Below are 20,717 nucleotides of genomic sequence, written 5' to 3' on the forward strand. Positions count from 1 at the left end.
ACCCCCCCAAACCCCCCACACGAATATTACTCAGCCATAAAAAGAATGAAATCTTGCCATTTGCACTGATGTGAATGGAACGTCTTCTCTCTCTCTTCTCCTCTCCCATTTGTATTCTCAATCTCTCTCTCTCTCTCAAAATAAATGAATAAACTTAAAAAAAAAAGAACTATCCTATTATCCAGTAATCTCACTACTGTGTATATACTGAAAAAATACAAAACACTAATTCAAAGGGAAGCATGCATTCTTATGGCAGCACTATTTATAATAGCCAAAATATGGAAGCCCAAATGTCCATCGATAGATAAATTGATAAAGAAGTGACATATATATGAATATTTTTCACCAGAAAAAAGAATGAAATCTTGCCATTTGCAATGACATGAATGGAGCTAAACAGTATTATGCTAAGCAAAGTAAGTCCATCAGAGAAACACAAATACCATATGATTTCACTCATAGGTGGAATTTAATAAACAAAACAAATGAGAAAAGGGGAGGAAAAAAAGAGGTAGACCAAGAAGCAGACTGCTCACTACAGAGAACAAAGTGATGTTTACCAGAGGGAGATTGGTAGAGGATAGGTTAAATAGGTGATGGGGATTAAGGAGTGCACTTGTTTTGATAAGCACCAGGTGTTGTATAGAATTGTTGAATCATTATACCATATACGTGAAGCTAATATTATACTGTATGTTAACTAATTGGAATTTAAATTGAAACTTGAAAAAAGCAGTATTCATTATGGGTGGTCAGTGCATCTGTGGATAATAATCCAAAAGTTATGTGGGGCACTGTATTCAGAACTCATGGGAGTATGTTCAAGCAGGTCAGAGAGCGACCTTTGTATATTCACATCAAATGCCAGCTCTCACTTACAATCATCACTTTGTAAATACAGAAGACTTCCAGCTCTCAAAGTTGTATAAATAATAAAGAAAAATCCAAAGTAACCAAATCATAGGTCAGGATGGCCCAACATGCCTTTTTGAAAAGGGTCTCAGATCAAGTAAATGTTTCTACACTATTCCATATACACCTTGTCAACTACCAAACATTTTGAATTGTAAAAAATAGAGCAACACAATGTGTAAAGTGAAAATAGCTCTTTATTGAAACCAGAAACCTTAGTAGTGAGTTCTGGCTCTACTAATTATTAGGTCTAAGACTTTAAGCTTCACTTTTCTCATTTGCGAAATTGAGATAATACTTATATCATGAATTTTTATGAGCATTATATGTGATAATATAAAAAATGTTTTATCTATTGTAAAATAACATGCAAAGCAAATTATTTAGTGACATACTGTAGGTAGATGTTTGTAAAATGGGAGAAAGTTTCCTTTATTCGCTGTAAAACTGGATAGACTTGACAAAAGTTAATCACCTTTTCAAGTTTAAGGCAACTTTATGGGTTTCTTTTCATGTGATGTCCACTGCCAAGATAGAGAGGCAACACCAAAGAACAGCTCATGCCAAAATACATGTATTTATGAAGACCCTAAATTGTAATTTTTATTTTATTTTATTTTATTAATATAAAAATATGCCATTTATTTCTTGTAATTCATGATACAAAAGCCAGACAAAATCATTACAAGAAAAGAGAATACCTAGTAGTGCAATTGCTGGATGGTAAGGGAGTTCTATTTTTAACTTTCTGAGGACCGTCCATACTGTTTTCCAGAGTGGTTGCACCAGTTTGCATTCCCACCAACAGTGTAAGAGGGTTCCCCTTTCTCTGCATCCTTGCCAACATCGGTCATTTCCTGTGTTGTTAATTTTATTCATTCTTACAGATGTGAGGTGATATCTCATTGTAGTTTTGATTTGTAGTTCCCTGCTGATGAGTGATGTTGATCATCTTTTCACTTGTCTATAAAACATCTGGATGTCTCCTTTGGAAAAATGTCTATTCATGTCTTCTGCCCATTTTTTAACTGGATAATTTTTTGGGGGGGGGGTGTTGAGTTTGATTGTTCTTTATAGATTTTAGATTCGAACCCTTAATCAGATATGTCATTTGCAAATATCATCTTCCATTCTGAAAATTGCCTTTTAGTTTTGTTGATTTTTTTTCCTTCACCGTCCAGAAGCTTTTTATTTTGAATAAGTCTCCATAGTTCACTTTTGGTTTTGTTCCCCTGGCCTCAGGGAACATATCTAGTGAGAAATTGCTACAGCCAGTATCAAAGAGATTACTGTCTGTGTTCTTCTCTGGGATTTTGACTGTTTCCTGTCTTACATTTAGGTCATTCATCCATTTTAAATTTATTTTCATGTATGGTGTAAGAAAGTGGTCTAGTTTCATTCTTTAGCATCTTGCTGTCATTCCCAACACCATTTGTTGAAGAGACTGCCTTTTTTTTCCATTGGCTATTCTTTTTTGCTTTGCCAAAGGTTACTTGACCTTATAGTTATGGGTCCATTTCTGGGTTTTCTGTTTTATTGATCCAAGTGTCTGTTTTTGTGCCAGTACCATACTGCTTGATCTACAGCTTTGTAATATAACTTGAAGTTCGGAATTGTGATGCTTTTCTTTTTCAAGATTGCTTTGGCTATTCAGGGTCTCTTGTGGTTGCATACAAATTTTAGGATTGTTTGTTCTAGCTCTGTGAAAAATGCTGTTGGTATTTTGATAGGGATTGCATTGAATGTGTAGATTGCTTTGGGTAGCATAGACATATTAACAACATTTGTTCTTCCTTTTTTTAGAAGAAGAAAAACTTTATTTATAGATGTCAATGGTTTGCTTACAAAATCCTATATAATCCATAAAACAGGAACTAGCACTTGTAAGTAAATTTAGCAAAATTTCTGGATATAAAGTTGTTATGTAGTAATTAACTAATTTTATATACTAGCATGAAACAGTTGAAAAGTGAAATTAAAAAAAAAAGGGCTTAACAGATATAGTTAAATTTCCCTGCCTTTATCAGCCCTCACTCAACTGAGCTCTGTCTTCTTGACAACCCTCTCAACCTTCTTCCCTTGCTCCAATAGGTGGCCACAACAGCCCGTAAGAAATAAATAAGAAGTGATATATAAATACTTATCAGAATTAAAACAAATTCTATAAAACACTTTGAGAATTAAATTTCTAATGACCTATAGGCAAAAATGAAAGACTTCAGAGAAAGGTATGGGGATTGAAAGAAATTTAGGGTTACTTTAGAGTGACCAAAGAATCACAAAGAATAGATGGATGAGAGAGTCAAAGAAAGGTCTTATTTTGGGGCACTGAGTGGCTCAGTGGGTTGAGCAACCGACTTTGACTTAGGTCATGATCTCGCAGTTCATAGGTTCAAGCCCTGCACTGGGTTCTGTGGTTACAGCTCAGAGCCTGGAGCCTGTTTCAGATTCTGTCTCCCTCTTTCTCTGCCCCTCCCCCATTTGTGCTCTGTCTCTCTCTGTCTCAAAAATAAATAAACATTATAAAAAATTTTTTTAAAAAGTTCTTATTTTATTTAACTCCAGACTGGCCCATTGTCTTAAGAAGCAAAGAGTAAAGTTAAATATAAAGAGAACTGTATTAGCTATGATTATCATATTTTTGTTTGTTAATTAGTAAGAGGAAAACTGGAACTTTTTGAAATATTCATTTATTTAGCATTCTAGAAAGAATATTTCTTTTTTTTTTTTTAATTTTTTTTTTCAACGTTTATTTATTTTTGGGACAGAGAGAGACAGAGCATGAACGGGGAAGGGGCAGAGAGAGAGGGAGACACAGAATCGGAAGTAGGCTCCAGGCTCTGAGCCATCAGCCCAGAGCCTGACGCGGGGCTCGAACTCACGGACCGCGAGATCGTGACCTGGCTGAAGTCGGACGCTTAACCGACTGCGCCACCCAGGCGCCCCAGAATATTTCTAGATAAATTAAAAGTTCACATATTGTAACTTTCAATGACAGAGTAGGTATAGGATAATTTTTGTTACAGGAAATTAATGTGTTCACTTTATTTTTTTTTTAATATTTATTTTTGAGAGAGAGAACATGGAAGGGGCAGAGACAGAGAAAGACACAAAATCTGAAGCAAATTTCAGGCTCTGAGCTGTCAGCACAGAGCCTGACATGGGGCCCAAACCCAGGAGCCAAGATCATGACACAGGCCAAAGTCAGATGCTTAACTGAGTGAGCCACACTGGCACCCTCACTTTATATTTAAATACGTTACTTTGTTTCAGTCCATCACCATGTAAATTGTAGAGATTATTTTGATAATCAGTATAAACGAGGATTTTTCATCTATTCTTCCAATTAATGAGCATGGAATATTTTTCCATGTCTTTGTGTCATCTTCAATTTCTTTCATAAGTGTTCTCTGGTTTTCAGAGTACAGATCTCTTACCTCTTTGCTAGATTTATTCCTAGGTATTTTATTATTTTTGGTGCAATTGTAAATGGGATCAATTCCTTGATTTCTCTTTCTGCTTCTTCATTATTGGTGTATAGAAATGCAACAGATTTATGTATGTTGATTTTATATCCTGCAACTTTACTGAATTTGTGTATTGGTTCTAGCAATTTTTTTCATGGAGTCTTTTGGGTTTTCTATATAGAGTATCATGTTACCTGCAAATAGTGAAAATTTGACTTCTTCCTTGCCAATTTTGATACCTTTTATTTCTTTATGTTGCCTGATTGCTGAGGCCAGGACTTGTTGAATAAAAGTAGTGAGAGAGAGTAGTGAGACTGTCTTGTTCCTAACCTTAGGGGAAAAGCTCTTAGTTTTTGCCCATTTAGGATGACTAGCTGTGGGTTTTTCATTATCACCTTTATTATGTTGTGGTATGTTCCCTCTATCCCCACTTAGTTGAGAACAGAACAATATTGGAGATTTAAAAATTCTAAACAAGTACTTAACAAATCAAATGTAATATATTAAATGTTACATCATATTTAAGTAGATTTATTCCAGGAATACAAGGTTGGCTTAATATTAACTAATTCATGAAACTCATATTAACAAACTAAAAGGAAACACCATATGATAACTTCAAAAGGTACAGAAATATTATTTGACAAAAACCCACATCTACTCCTAATAAACCTCTCAGCAAACTAGGAATAGAAGGGTACTTCCTCAATCTGATTAGGAGAACCTATGAAAAAATGTGCAGCTAACATCATACTTATTAATAAAAGATTGAATGTTTTCCATACTAAAATCAGGGAACCACCAAAGACCCCTATTCTTATCATTCCAATTAAAAAATCAATTCTATTTATAATCACTAGAAATGTACAATATAAAACAAAAATTAGGCATAATTATAAGATGGCCTTCAAAATTTCTTCCCCACAGTATACATGATTTGTATAATTTCGTCTCCTTGAATGTGGATGAGACTGTCAAAATGATAGCAATATATTTTACTTCCATGATTATGTAACATTTATGGCAAAAGGAAATTTGCAGATGTAATTAAGATCCCAAATCAGATTATTTTGAATTAATCAAAATGAGGGTTTCTGGGTTGGCCTGACCTAATTTGGCAGAAGCGCTTAAAAAGCTTGAGTAAATTTCTCCTGCTGACCTCAAAGACAGAAACATCCATGAGTTCAAAAGCTGCAAGGAACTGAATTCTGCCACCAACCTGAATAAACCTGGAAGAACACCCGGAGCCTCAGATGAGAATGCAGTCCTGGCTGATCCATATATTGCATCCATTAAGAGCCCTAAGCAGTGGATGCAACCAACATGCCCAATTTCCTGACCCATGGAAACGGATAATAACTGGGTGGTGTTTGAGCCACTAATTTTGTGGTGATTTATTTATAAGCAATAGAACACTTACACAGATACCATTTACAAGAGTATCAAAACATATGAAATAATTGGAGATAAATATGACAAAATATGTGAAAGACCTATACAATGAAATCTTCAAAACATTGCTGAGAGAAATTAGGCCTACAGAAATAGTGATACATGTCTTCTTCACAGAAAGATGGAGAATTAATGTTGATGAGTCATCAATTCCTCTCCAAATTTATCTGTTTTGATTCATTCCCAATTATTATCAAAGCAGTCTCATTTTGAGAAATAAGCTGATTCTAAAATTTATATGAAATGCAAAAGATCTAGAATAACAAAATTTTTAATGACTAATAAAGTAGGAGCAGTAACACTTCAAGTACCAAAGAACTACTATACAGCTACAGCAATCAAGACACTATAATACTGACCTAAAGACTGCCAAATAGCACAGTGAAACAAAATGGAGAGTCCAGAAATAGACCCCTACATATATGAATAACATTTTCAACAATGGTGCAAAGGCAACTAAGAAAGCATATTCTTTTCAGCAAGTGGTGCTGGAACAACTGGATATCCATATTCAAAACAAGTAAAAACTTTGATCTATACTTCATGCCATATTAAAAAGTAGCTTAAAATGATTCATAGCTATAAATGTAAACACAAAAACTATAAAAACTGAAGAATCACAAGAGTAGACTTTTGTGACCTTGGGTTTTTTGCAACATCATTTAAAGCATAATTCATAAAAGTATAAATTGATGAACTACACTTTACCAATTTTAAAAACATCTACTCTTCAAAGGACAGTTAAGAGAACTTAAAGATAAGGCACAGACTAGGAGAAAATATTTTCAAATCACATATATGATAGTGGACATGCATGAGAATTCATAAAGAACTCTCAAAATTCATAATACGGAAATTAATGCAATTTTTAAAAAGCAAAGCATTTGAACAGACACACCAAAGAAGATACACAGATGGCAAATAAGTATGTGAAAGATGAGTAATATCATGTGATTAGGGAAATGCAATAAAGCCACAATGAGATGCCACCTATGTATCTATCAGAATGGCTAAAATTAAAAATACTGACCATACCAATTTTTGTCTAGGATAGGGAAGAATTAGGACTGTAATATATTTCTGGTTGGAATGTAACTATTCCTAGGTAACCATTCATTTCTAGGTATATATATACCCAGGAGAAGGTAAAACATATATCCATACAAAGACTTGTGCACATATTTCATAGTAGTTTTATTCGTAATACCAAAACACTGGAAACAATCAAAATGTTCATCAACAGGTAAATGGATAAACAAACTATGGTATATCCACACAATGAATTACTACTCATCAATAAAAAGAATGAACTAATGATACATATCACAATATAGATGAGTCTTAAAATAATTATGCCGAGTAAAAGAGGGTAGATGAAAAAAAGCATATACTGGATTATACTAAATTCTAAGAAATAAAAATGAATGTAGAACACATTTGCATCTAGATCCTTCATTGCTAATATGACTTTCCAGTAAATTACTGATTCTAGGACTGGGGAGGAAATAGACAAGATGAGTCTGGAGCATCTTTTAATGACAGAAAGTAAGAAAGTGCTAACACACACACACACACACACACACACACACACACACACACACACCACAACACAAACTCTTCCAATGCCCAAAGCTGGAACAACTTGAGCAACAAAATAAAATAGTATTGAATTATAACCCAAAGTATAAAATAAATATCCATGAGCTCACACTGATATAAATACAAGATTAAAGAAATTAGTAAATGGGGAAGAAGGGGGTAAATCTCCTATGCAGAAGAATTCCAAATAAATTATGTAGACACTCCACCCTAAAGAAGGAAGAACAGAACACCCTATTTCCCCATACTCCCTTAAGTGTGGGCTTCTCATAGTGACTTCCCTCTAAAGTTCACAGCATGGAAAGAGGGAAAAAAGAGTAACTGTGCAATGGAGAAACCTGACAAATACTACTTCATCCAGTTGATTAAGGTTAACATCAAGAGTGTTAGGTCTGATTGACAGTATGTACGATGTGACCAATATGGTATTTTACTGCTGTGATTTTCCTCCTCAAAACCCATAAACCCAGTATAATCATGAGAACAACATAACATTCCAATAAAAGGGCATCCTGCAATATGCCTACCAGACTCCTTAGGATTGTTAACATCATCAAAATAGGGAAAGTCTCAGAAACTGTCACAACCAAGAGGAGCCTAAGGAGACATGACAACAATGTAATATAGTGTCCTAGAAAAAACCCTGGAAATAAAAGAACATTAGGTAGAAACTAAGGAAATCTGAATAAACTATGTGTGTTAGTTAATAGTAATGTATCAATATTCATCCCATAATTGCAACAAATATACCATATTAACATAAGATGTTAATTGGAGAAATTGTATACAAAGGATATAGGGGAACTCTGTATTATCTGCTTAATTTCTCTGTAAATCTAACACTGTTCTAAAAAGGTAAAGCTTTGGGGTGCCTGGGTGGCTCAATTGGTTGAGGGTGCAACTCTTGATTTCGTCTCAGGTCATGGTCCCAGCGTTGGGATCACACTGAGCATGGATTCTGCTTAAGATTCTCTCTCTCCCTCTGACCCACTCCCTCGCTCCCTCTCTAAAACAAACAAACAAACAAACAAACAAACAAACAAACAGTAAAGGCTATCAGTAAAAAAACTGAAGGAGACATTCCCAAAGCATATATGTAGGTGTATAATTTAACATGTTTAATAAATCAGATATGAATTAAAAAGAAAAACTAATGTATAGTGACAGAAAACAGGTAAATGGTTGCCTAGGGACAGGTGGGAAATGGCAGGGACAGGAGGAGATAAGAAAGAGCAGTAGGAAAGGATTGAAAAGTGGTGTGAATAAACTTTTGGTGCAAAAGGGTATATTTATCATCTTGTTTATGGAGATGGTGTCACAGATACGCAGATATGTCAAAACTTCATGAAACATACATTTTAAATATATGCAGCTTATTGTATGACAGCTATACCTTAATAAAGCTTTTCTTTTCAAAGTATAAACAAACTGACTTCCAAACTTGAATTCTCTTCCCCAAAAATAGTCTTCAAGAATATTTGGAGTTAGTCCTGTCACATCTGAATTTGATAGTAAATTTTGTTTCACTCAAAGATTCATATATTTTGGAATTCCCATGCCAACAATGCTAATCACCCAGCATTAAATTTCATGGCGTCATGGTGATTTAGGACATGCTGGGCTTCTTTATTACTGTTTTCCCACTTCAAAATTTTAAATCTTATAGAAACAAAGTAGTCAGTCTGGCTGGCTTGAGGGAATTTTTATAACCAATCAAAATCGAGCCAAATATAGTTTGTCATTTAAAATGAAACCCAGCACCAATTTTATGACTATAGCAATATGAAAACCAAATTCCAAACCATCTGCTATTTAAAAATTACACCCCAAAGAAGGTTGCCATTTTGATTACCTGGGTTTAAATCTAACTAGGCTACTACTACCTTTATAATGTTGGGTTACTCTATGCCTCAGTTTTCTCAACTATGAAATGGAGATAATAGTATCCACTTTACATGATTGTTAAAGGATTAAATACATTAACACATGTAAAGGTCTTAGAAGGCTACCTGGCAGTTCTATACAGAGTGTACAAATTCTACAGATTCTATGGCATAAAATGTAAATGAAAACATATGTTGGCACAAAAACTTGTACACAAATGTTCATAGCGACATTATTCATAATAACTTAAAAGTGGAAACAACCCAAATGTCCAACAAGTGATAAATGGATAAATAAAGTGTGGTACATCCACACAAATTAAATATTATTTGGAAAGGAATTTAAGTATTGATACATACTACAAAATGGCTGAATTTTTAAAACATTATGCTAAGTTTAAGAAGCCAGGATAAAAACACCACATACAGTATGATTCCATTTATATGATATGAAATGTCCAGAAAAGGCAAATTCATAGCGAAGGAAAGTAGATTGTGACTGTTGGGAGATTTGGGGTGGGGAGAATGAGGTGTGATTACTAATGGGAATGAGGTTTATTTTGGGGGTAATGTAAATGTTCTAAAATTGATAGTGGTGATGGCTACTCAACTGAATATGCTTAAAAAACATGAGATAGTATGCTTTATAATGGGTGAAATATATGGTATGTAAATTATATCTCAATAAAGCATGTGAAGTGGTTTAAAATAGATTGAAAAGAGAAAAGCCTGAAAGCAACAATGAAAGTATTAATAATAATAAACTGGTTCACCTCTCTAGTCTCATTTTCTTCCATTCTCATATTTATTCTAAGATTAATCCATAATGGATGGCCTCCTGGCAGTTCCCATATTATGTCTTCCTATTTGATGTTCCATGAACATACTCTCTCTGCTTCCTGGAATTCACTTTACCCCTCCTCTACCTCCCTAACTCCTTTATATCCAAAATTTGTTAGAATAAGCTAATTGCTAGAACAACCAATTCCAAAATCCAGTGGCCTACAGGTTTCTCATTCATGTAGACCTGCCCCAGGTGATTTAGGGATCCAAGATCCCTAAATGGGTTTTGCCCCTCCTGGAGTCTTGGAGTCTTCCACTGTATTCTCTATATCTGAAAGAATCTGTGGGGCATCAGCACAGACAGGATATTGAGGAACTTTCCAAATGATTGATTCAGCTTTGAATATGGTATTTAGGATGACATCAAGAAACCAATGGTCATGGGTTCAGCAGATTGTTACTTTATAACTCTGTATCTCAAATATATTGCAATACTCTTCTCTCTGTCTACCATATCTTATGAAGTAAGAAGTGATCTACTTAAAAAATAAACCTCAAAGATAATTATTTTTAAGAATAAGTATGTTGAGGAACTCTATTGAAGAACTTATGATGTAGCACAGAATATAAGAATATAAGAATATAACCTAAGGAAAACTTTCCTAAAATACTATTAGAAGTTGGAATGAATTCCTTAGGACAAATCAAACTATGGTACCCAACATCTAAACTTCCAGAACAGGTCAAAAGGTATTATCAAGTATCTTCCACTCCCAAATTTCTCTGCCACATTGAGGACTGTTTGAGAGAAGCAAGACACCTTGGATGTATTGAGAGAAATTTGAAAGTACTCGCTTTCACGGAAGTCATAAGAGAGGATCTCTTTTGTATTATTTAGGATCATCCTTGATGCATTCACTCTAAAACATAATAAAGCCAAATATCTTCCTCGATGTTAAATCTTTACAAAACTGAAATCCTGAAATAATCCATTCGCTTTTCCAGTTAGATTGGGCATGATTCTTAATTGGTACTAAAACATCTAATAAGTGTATGAAGTTCCATCCCACAGCACCTGCCATTCAGAGTGGAATCAGACTAGCGGTTGGGAATAACAACTCCAGAATTTCAGATCAGGCCTGTAATTGGTGTAGGAGAGGCTTTGGGCGGGGCATCTCGATAGGGAGGAGACGTCATTAGAAACCTGTGGGGCCAGTCTACAGCTGTCACTACTCGAGTTAAGCTTTATAATATTTGAGTGTTCGAAGTTCTGGAGCGTAAGCAGCATTCTCAGTACGTACTAGTTTCACTTGGCATTTGAATGAAATAGGTAAACCAATGGCGTTTCGTCCTCCTAGACTGCCGAAAAATCAAGTAGTCCCAGGGTTTTAATGAGAAGGAAAGTAGGACGGCGTCAGGGATTGGGAGCTACAAGGCACGCACTGGGTTGAAGCCAGAGAAAAAGTCGGAAGATAGAGCTGCGCCTGTAATTGCTTTCGAAGCCGCAGCCACTCGAGTGCCGGACTTGTAAGTACTCTCTGCGCCTCCCATCCTCGGACTGAAGTCGGAGAACTCTCCCAGCTAGGCGACGAGATCCTGCACAACTACCTTCTTTTGCTCTCCCCACCAGACTAAGGGACAGAACAACTGCCACCCTTCCTCTGCCTACCAGATGGGGGGGCAAAAGCAGTAGCTGACCAGCACCGCCTCCTTCCGACCCGGGAGGTGGGGATCTCCCCACCCCGCCCCGCCGGGTCCAGCCAAATTCAACATTAATTTTCTCCTCCCGCTGCTCCTATATTCCCTACACCCCCACCTCCTTCCCCTATCCCTCCTCCTTACAAACAGGGGAGGAGATAAGGGGAGTCCAGGTCGTCATGACAGAGCTGAAGGCAAAGGAACCCCAGGCTCCCCACGTGGCAGGCGCCGCGCCCTCCTCCACACTGCTCGGAGCGCCTCTGATGGGACTCCGGGACGCTGGCCCTTTTCAGGAGAGTCAGACCTCGAACTCCTCGCCTGTAGTCTCAGCTATACCTATCTCTCTGGACCCGTTGCTCTTCCCTAGGCCTTGCCAGGGACAAGACCCGGACCCGAAGACACAGGACCAGCAGCCGCTGTCAGAAGTGGAGGGGGCGTATCCCAGAGTTGAAGCCACAAGCAGTGCAGGAGCTGGCAGCTCTAGACCCCCAGAAAAGGACAGAGGGCTGCTGCACAGTGTCTTGGACACGCTACTGGAGCCTTCAGCTTCCGGGCAGACCCACGCCAGCTCTCCTGCCTGTGAGGCCGCCAGCCCTTGGTGCCTGTTTGGCTCTGAGCTTCCTGAAGACCCCCGGGTTGCCCCCACCACCCAGGGGGGGTTGTCTTCGCTCATGAGCCGGCCAGAGGGCAAGGCTAGCGACAGCTCCGGAACGGCAACTGCCCACAAAGTGCTGCCCAGGGGTCTGTCACCGCCCCGACAGCTGCTGCCCCTGACCTCTGGGAGCCACCATTGGTCTGGGGCCTCAGTGAAACCAGCTCCGCAGCCTGCTGTGGTAGACGTAGAGCAGGAGGATGGCTTGGAGTCCGAAGGCTCCGTGGGTCCACTTCTGAAGGGCAAATCCCGGCCTCTGGGAGGCACGGCAGCTGGAGGAGGAGCTGCAGCCACTGCTCCTGGGGTGGCCGCAGGAAGCGTCACCCTGGTCCCCAAAGAAGATTCCCGTTTCTTGGCGCCCAAGGTCGCCCTGGCGGAGCAGGACGCGCCAGCGGCGCCCGGGTGCTCCCCGCTGGCCACCACGATGATGGATTTTATTCACGTGCCCATTCTGCCCCTCAACTCGGCCTTCCTGGCCGCCCGCACCCGTCAACTGCTGGAAGGGGAGAATTATGACGGCGGGGCCGCGGTTGTCAGCGCCTTTGCCCCGCCGCGGGGCTCACCCTCGGCTTCTTCCACCCAGGTCGCTGCTGGCGACTTCTCCGACTGTGCGTACCTGCCCGACGCCGAGCCCAAGGATGATGCGTTCCCGCTCTACGGCGACTTCCAGCCGCCAGCCCTGAAGATCAAGGAGGAGGAGGAAGGCACCGAAGCCGCTGCCCGCTCCCCGCGGCAGTACCTGGTGGCGGGTCCCAACCCCGCAGTCTTTCCGGATTTGCCGCTGGCGCTGCCGCCGCTCCCTCCGCGAGCGCCGTCGTCCAGACCCGGGGATGCCGCGGGGGCGTCCGCCGCATCCGCCAGTGCCACAGTCTCGTCCACGTCCTCGTCTGGGTCGACCCTGGAGTGCATCCTGTACAAAGCGGAGGGCGCGCCGCCCCAGCAAGGCCCGTTTGCTCCGCCGCCTTGCAAGGCGCCGGGCGCAGGCGCCTGCATGCTGCCGCGGGACGGTGCCTCCACCTCAGCTTCTGTTGCTTCCGCCGGGGCGGCCTCTGCGCTCTACCCGCAGCTCAGTCTCAACGGGCTCCCGCAGCTCGGCTACCAGGCCGCAGTGCTCAAAGAGGGCCTGCCGCAGGTCTACCAGCCCTATCTCAACTACCTGAGGTGAGGGTCCCGGGCGGGGCGCGGAGTGCCGTACGCATCCCGCGAGTAGCAGCCCGGCGCCTTCGTCGCCGCTCGCTCCAGGTCCCAGGGTCCTGCTCACCCAAGTGGCCGCAAGGGGGTGGGTGGCCGGGGCGGGGCACAAGGGTAGTTTGGTTTCCTTTTTCTTCCCTCCTCTCCTCACTATTTTGGGGACACAAGGGGGGCGCATAATATGCCGTTTTTGGAGCGTGCCTCCTCGAAAATATCTTCTGAATTTTACAAATCTGCGAGATTTCGAGGCGAGATCAACCCTAATTTAAAATGTGCAGCGTCACTATAGGTGCGCAGTAATTCAGTGGGGCCGGGGGGGGGGGGGGGGGAGGGGATGCGGCGAGTTGGGGGCTTTACAAAATGGTTCTTTTCTTTGAAGGATGTTTACTGGGAATGTCTTTAGTAGAGACTTTAAGGCACAGTTCCTCCGGGAGGGGTGGTACTTAATGTATGGTAGGTAGCCAGAACCGAAAGCAGAACCTGACGGGTTTTGGACCTTCAATGGCTGTATTATCATACAAATTTCAAGACTCCAGTTATGTGTAATATAGTTACATTATGGATTTAAACATCAATCTCTCCAGTGCACTGTATTCTAATATTGTTTCGGATTCGCTACAACTTTTTTCACACAGGTTTTCAAAAACATTTCAATTTACATACCGAAGGAGTGGGATTTTAAAATCCCATAATGTTCGGTTTAGACTCTTCTGTGTTGTGAAAGGTAAAACAGTGTCAGTATATTGAACAATTCTTTAAAATGGCAAACACATACTCGTTTAAGTAAATAGCCATTACGGAGTGTTTTAAAAACTGAAAACAAAAGCAGTGTTGAGTACGATTGAACTAAAACAAAAACACGTTTACTGTTACGATGTGTACAGGAAGGGCATAACATTTCATTTGTCAAAGAATAAGTTGATTATTCTATACAAGGAGTTTTGTAGAAAGAATTAAAAAAAAACAATGGACCTTAGCTTTTCTGAACATTAAGTTATATATTATTCTTTTAAGTTGGTGCTGCTGATGAATGACTAATTACAAATGCGATGGATCCTGTAACGGTACACCTAGTTTGCATGCCTTTCAAGGGTGTGTATACATATGGTGCTATATTAAAATCCTCTTTCACTCTGTCAATTTTCTTAAGAAAACTTTAGTATAGACAGTGGTGCACCCAAAAATAAATGGAGTACTTTGTTTTGCATTTCAAGGCCCGATTCAGATGCCAGCCAGAGCCCACAGTACAGCTTCGAGTCCTTACCTCAGAAGATTTGCTTAATCTGTGGGGATGAAGCATCAGGTTGTCATTATGGCGTCCTCACCTGTGGGAGCTGTAAGGTCTTCTTTAAAAGGGCAATGGAAGGTAGGCTCTTTATTTTTGGTTTAATTGTAGACCAAGATTTATTAGATTGTAAATCTGATATTTTTTATATTTTAATTGTCCCTTCTAAGAAATGGTGATATTTCCATATAATTTAAAGTATATGACTGTGTTTTAACAGTATGTTTTTATTTATAATACTCAAAATTGAATGTGGTTTGAACATTCCATACTCTTGACTAACGCTTTCGATATTAGACTCAAGTTATACTAATCTTGGGGACAGTGCTGCTATTGTTCATTACCCATTTAGCTTTAAAGAAATAGCTTGGCTGTAATTGTATTTTCATATTTCTATTATATATTATATGAAATATGTACTAAGCTTAAAATTTTGATCAAAAGAAAAATGGTAAAAATCATCAAAATTATGTATATGTACTATGTGTATTTGTATATATATATAATGCAGTTACAAATTTTCTACATGATTTTGTCTTTTCTCTACATGCATATTTATTAATACCTATATAATGGTAATTCTAAACAAATTTTTAAAAATTCTCATTTTGTTTGGCATATCTTTATAAATAAGTATATAAGGGGATAGGAGTAAACAGTTTAAAGCAAAAGAAAATTGTGGACATTGAAGTAACAATTTCTGTTACTTTGCAACAAGACTTTCATGTTTTTAAAATTGTCTAAATTACATATTTATCTAATGATTTTGGATTGACCTACATAATGTATTTTGGATTTGAGCTCTAATAGAAAATATTTTTAAATTTCTCTATCAACATTAAATTCTAAGCAAATACATTTCTATTTGAAGATAAAAATACACTTAAAGATAATTTCACATTTAAATTCTAACAATCAGTATATGTTATAAGGAGCCGAAATGAGTTTAAAGTTCCCTCTGGAGTGCTGAGATCACACCTAGACAAGGAACCAAAGATCTGAATGCTTGCTTTTTTGCTTCCTGTTTGTGAGTTTTCTGATTTCAAGAGTTTTCTACTTATAAATAGGAAAGGAGGGAATGGGAAATTTTTACCTTAAGGGAACTTTCAAAGGAGTTTGATATGTATATTTAATATGCACCAAGAGAATAAAATCTAAAAGGCATTTTAAATTCACTATTTTTGTAGATGCCTAACAGATGATTCTTTACAACTATTAAGCCTTTTTTGATAAAAATGATTCCCAACTATTTATTAGTAGTATTTGTAATAATTCTACTTAAATTAATTCTTCTTAAAGAATATTTGCTTTGTATATATCTAGAATATGATTTTTTTTCCACAAAAGATGAATGTATTTAACTGTTACTGAACATACATATTCAGCTTCAGGGGGTTTTAATTGCATTTTAAATTAATTGAAGCACTGTGTGAAAAGAGGCTACATGAGAAAATGGACGCAACTGAGAGTGGCCTTAAGTTTCCTTTGGACATTATTTAGTCATAGTTACAAGTTGAATTTCTTTGTATGAATGAGTTGATTCTCCAGTGCATAATTGGAGTTACTACTCTCATCGGACTTTGGTTAATTTCTTGAATGCTTCTTTCAACATTAATATGATTTCCTTCATTCTTACTGTCTCCTTAGAGTAGTCTAATTTTGTAAGTGAATGACTCCCATAGAATCCCCTGAAGACCAGTTTTTTCTAGCCCAGCTCCATCTCTTTATAGATAAGCAGGTCCCAAAGACATAAATTTCAGTTTCCAAGGATCGTACAACTAGTTAGTAACTAATTGTTGGTTACCATAGGTTAGATACTCTTTCATTGCAGTGCTTATAAATCAGAGATGGTGTGCACAAGAAGGTATATGACAAATGTTACTTAATTTTCAGAAGTTACTTCAGAATGTGCATATAGAACCAAAAGCACCCTAACTTAAATACAAATTCTTTTATAATATTATAATAGCATCTAAAACCACATAAAATGTCTTTCCAGATTTACTCTTAGAAAGCATTTGTTGAACAACTATTATTGACATGGTCCTCTTTTAGTCCTGAGTAGTAAAAATGAAGCACCTTTATTTGGCAATGTTTATGAAAAAAACCTCAAGGTATATGTTTATAAATCATTCACGAAACTAGAACAAGATTACAAAACTATATGAGTAAGTTCATTCAGCAGTTATTTTATACCTCTTATATTTAGGTCTGTGCTTTAGATATTCTTCCCCTGACTTCACCTCTCCCTGCCTTACATATAAAATGAAGATAACAGTAGCTACTCCTCAATGTTGTTATGAAGATTAAATGGGTATATACATGCAAAGTATTGAAATAAATGTCTAGCATATTGTCAGTTTCAATTGGACTACGGCTTCTGTAGTCAAGAAGTTTATAATAGAGTTTAAGAGGTAACATATATGCATGTAAGTCCTTTTTGCATGTAAAATAGAAATTGACTAAATGCGCAGATAAGCAAATCTGTAAAATGGTTAAGATTTGTGTGGTTTGTGAGTTGGTGTGTTTGGTCAGGGGGAAGTTAGTTGTAGGATGGAATGTACATGTTGTATAATGATGGGAGAAGATTTAATGGAAAATATGAACTTCACTTGATTATTAAAGGACAAGTAAGATTATTGATCTCTGGACATTGAGTAGTGCTTTTAAGTGTATATGTTCAAAGAGGAGTAAAGAGATTAAGATTAGACTGAGTAAGACTTGAAGAGTTATATGAGGAAATCATTAAAATTAAAGGATGGGAAGTTTAAGTGCTGGTGTTTGGATGAATTTGGAGAAAATCAGTGGTTTAAGGCAAGATAATAGAAGTTTCTGGGAATTTTCATAAGTAAAAAGGTGAGTAAAAGGATTTAATAATTGTAGAGGTATAGCCAATGTGAAATCTTAAAGTAGGGCTGTGTGATCAGCTAGTTCAAGGTAGACTATGTGTGGATGCCAGTATGTCCAGAAGTTGAAAGTCAGTGGTCAAAAAATAGATATTGTTACCAGGAATAATAATGATAACAGCATTTTAGAGAGCTTTCTATGCAGCAGTGACTATTTAAGTGGTTTATGGGTATTTTAATTCATTTAATCCTTATAATACACATATTATTTATTATTTTTAGTTTCCAAAAGGGTAACTAAAACCCAAAGGTGTTAAATTGCCTTAATCACAATTAGGAAGTGGTAGACTCAGGATTCAAACCCAGGTAGTGTGACTCCAGAATCCGTGCTCTCTACCAACTACACTACATTTCTCTTAATAGGAAATTCTGTTTAAATTTCAAAGAAAAACAATAGAGCATTGTAAGAAAAAATGTGAGCCAAATGATAAAACATCTAGGAAGGTAAAAGTGGAAGTAAAGGAGATTGCAAGATGAAGGGTGATTAAAAGTGTGTGCTATAAATGGATGGATGATACTAATTTCACCGAGAACCAGTTTCCCTACCTCTCTTCCAAGTTGGGAGCGAGAGACAATAAAGTCTGTAAAGAAGTCACCCGGGAAAACTGGGTTTCTCTTGGTATAAGACAGAAGAGAGAAGAGGCAGGGAAAAAAAATCACTTAGGAAGTGGGTACACAGGGATCGGAAGAGATGACCTCTCTTACCCTAAGAAAATGAATTAGCCAAAAGCAATTGGTTGAATAGCTCATTGCATTCCTTTACTAAAGGTTGGAATGGACCAGAAAGTTGTCGGGAATTGCTCTAATACCTTTCAAGGAGATGAAGTCATAATGACCCACCAGTTCTATAAATGCAGGTCTGTGATTTTGTATTAAGAAGGAAAAGATAATTTCTCATTGGCTTACCTCTGTATGTACTGTGACTAACTCAGTGTTAGGAATACATTAGATATTCAGTAAATTTTGTTCTAAATGAACCAGTCATCATAACTGATGATGCCAACCTCTTATTCTTTGGATACTTTTTACTGTGACAGTATTTGTAGTGAATAAATTTGATGTAATATGGGTAAACAAATATTGTAATACAGTAAAATATTATCTAGAAGACACTAGTTATGTAGGTAATGATGGATTTTTAATTGTATTACATTATTAGCCTCATTTTTATTCTAGTTATATTGAGGTATAATTGACAAATAAAATTGTAAGATATTTAAAGTGTACAATATGATGATTTAATATATATGGTGAAAAGATTCTCCCTGTCAAGTTAAGGAACACTTCCATCCCCTCACATATATATTTTTTTCTTTTTGGCAAGAACATTTAAGTTATACTCTCTTAGCAAATTTTGATTATATAATACAATGTTCTCAACTAGTCACCATGTTACACATTACATCCTCAGACTTTATTCATCTTTAACGTTTGTATGCTTTTACTAACCTCTCCCTACTTCCATTTTCCAGCCCCTGGCAACCATTTTTCTACTCTTTCTATGAATTTGATTTTTTTATTCCATGTGTAAATGATACCATGTGGCATTTGTCTTTCTCTCTCTGGTTATTTCATGCATAATGTCCTCAAGATTTAACTATTTATTTTGTTCATGTATTAATAACCAAATATTTATTGAGCACCTGCCATATGCCAGGCACTATGCTAGGTGCTAGCTGAAAAAATAGTAAAACAGGGCAGACCTGGGTCGCTGCAGCCCTCGTGGTTTGTACTGTAGTGGAGGCAGAAAACATTCTACCAATTAGCATTTATATAATGAATTATAGATGTACTGAGTTGAATAGTTTAAGCAATATCTGGAAAACTAGAGAATTGACCCCTCTGTCAGAAGCTGGGGATGATGGAAAATGCCTTTTAGATTTGGAGAGACACCATCAGACCACAGAGGAAACTGAACAGAAATGAAATATTTTTATAACTAATGCATTTCTTTCGAAAGTTGAATATAATTGGTATCAGAGACTAAAAATGAAACTGATTTGGTGATACATTCTCTCTGCTATGGCTTTCAAAAGAGAAATAACACTCAAATTCATTTAAAGATTTTATTATTTTTAAGAGAAAAATCAAGAGGGAGGTACATAGATTTTCCATATACTTCTTCCCCTGGCATAGCCTCCCCTATTACTGACATCATCCACTAGAGAAGAACATTTGGTACATTTGATGAACCTATATAGACATATCATAATCACCCCAAATCCATAGTTTGCAGTAGGGTTTGCTTTTGATATTGTACCTGTGGGTTTGGATAAATGTACCATAAAATATGTCCATAATTATGGTATCATACAGAGTAGTTTAACTGCCCTAAAAATTCTATGTTCCATTTATTCATTCTCTGCCCCCTTATCCTTGGAAACCACTGATCTTTTTATTGTCTCTATAGTTTTGCCTTTTCCAGAATGCCATACAGTTTCACTTACTGATATGCATGTGTTTCCTCCATGTCTTTTCATGGCTTGATATCTCATTTCCTTTTAGTGCTGAATAATATTCCATTGTCTAGATGTAGCACAATTTATCCATTCACCTGCTGAAGGGTATTTTGGTTGCTTCCAAGTTTGGGAAATTATGAAGAAAACTATTGTAATGATCCATGAGTAGGTTTTTGTATGGACATAGGTTTTTTATTTCTTTGGGTAAATACCAAGGAGTGCAATTGCTACATTGTATGGATGTTTAGTTTTATAAGAGACCTCCAAACTGTCTTCTAAAATGGCTATGCTATTTTGCATTCCCATCATCAATGAATAAAAATTCTTGCTGCTCTCCATCTTTGCTAGCATTTGGTATTGTCTATGTTCTGGATTTTAGCCATTCTAATAGGTGTATAGTGGTATCTCATTGTTTTAATTTGCATTT

General features: G+C 37.5%; 1 protein-coding gene across 3 annotated transcripts in view; it reads left to right on the forward strand.

The window, feature by feature from the left end:
- Positions 1–11,897: 11,897 nt before the first annotated feature.
- PGR (progesterone receptor) overlaps positions 11,898–20,717 on the forward strand; it is a 107,346-nt gene continuing 98,526 nt past the window's right edge. For 2 of the 3 annotated variants that reach the window (XM_047823382.1, XM_047823384.1), the window contains exons 1-2: positions 11,898–13,610; positions 14,855–15,006. In XM_047823382.1, the coding sequence (XP_047679338.1) occupies positions 11,977–13,610; positions 14,855–15,006 (1,786 nt within the window). In that variant the 5' untranslated portion in view covers positions 11,898–11,976. Of the gene's footprint in view, positions 13,611–13,804; positions 13,930–14,854; positions 15,007–20,717 lie in introns of those variants that run through there. The other variant, XM_047823385.1, reaches the window with a different exon arrangement.

This window comes from Prionailurus viverrinus, chromosome D1 (genome assembly GCF_022837055.1).
Source record: "Prionailurus viverrinus isolate Anna chromosome D1, UM_Priviv_1.0, whole genome shotgun sequence".
Classification (NCBI taxonomy): domain Eukaryota; kingdom Metazoa; phylum Chordata; class Mammalia; order Carnivora; family Felidae; genus Prionailurus; species Prionailurus viverrinus.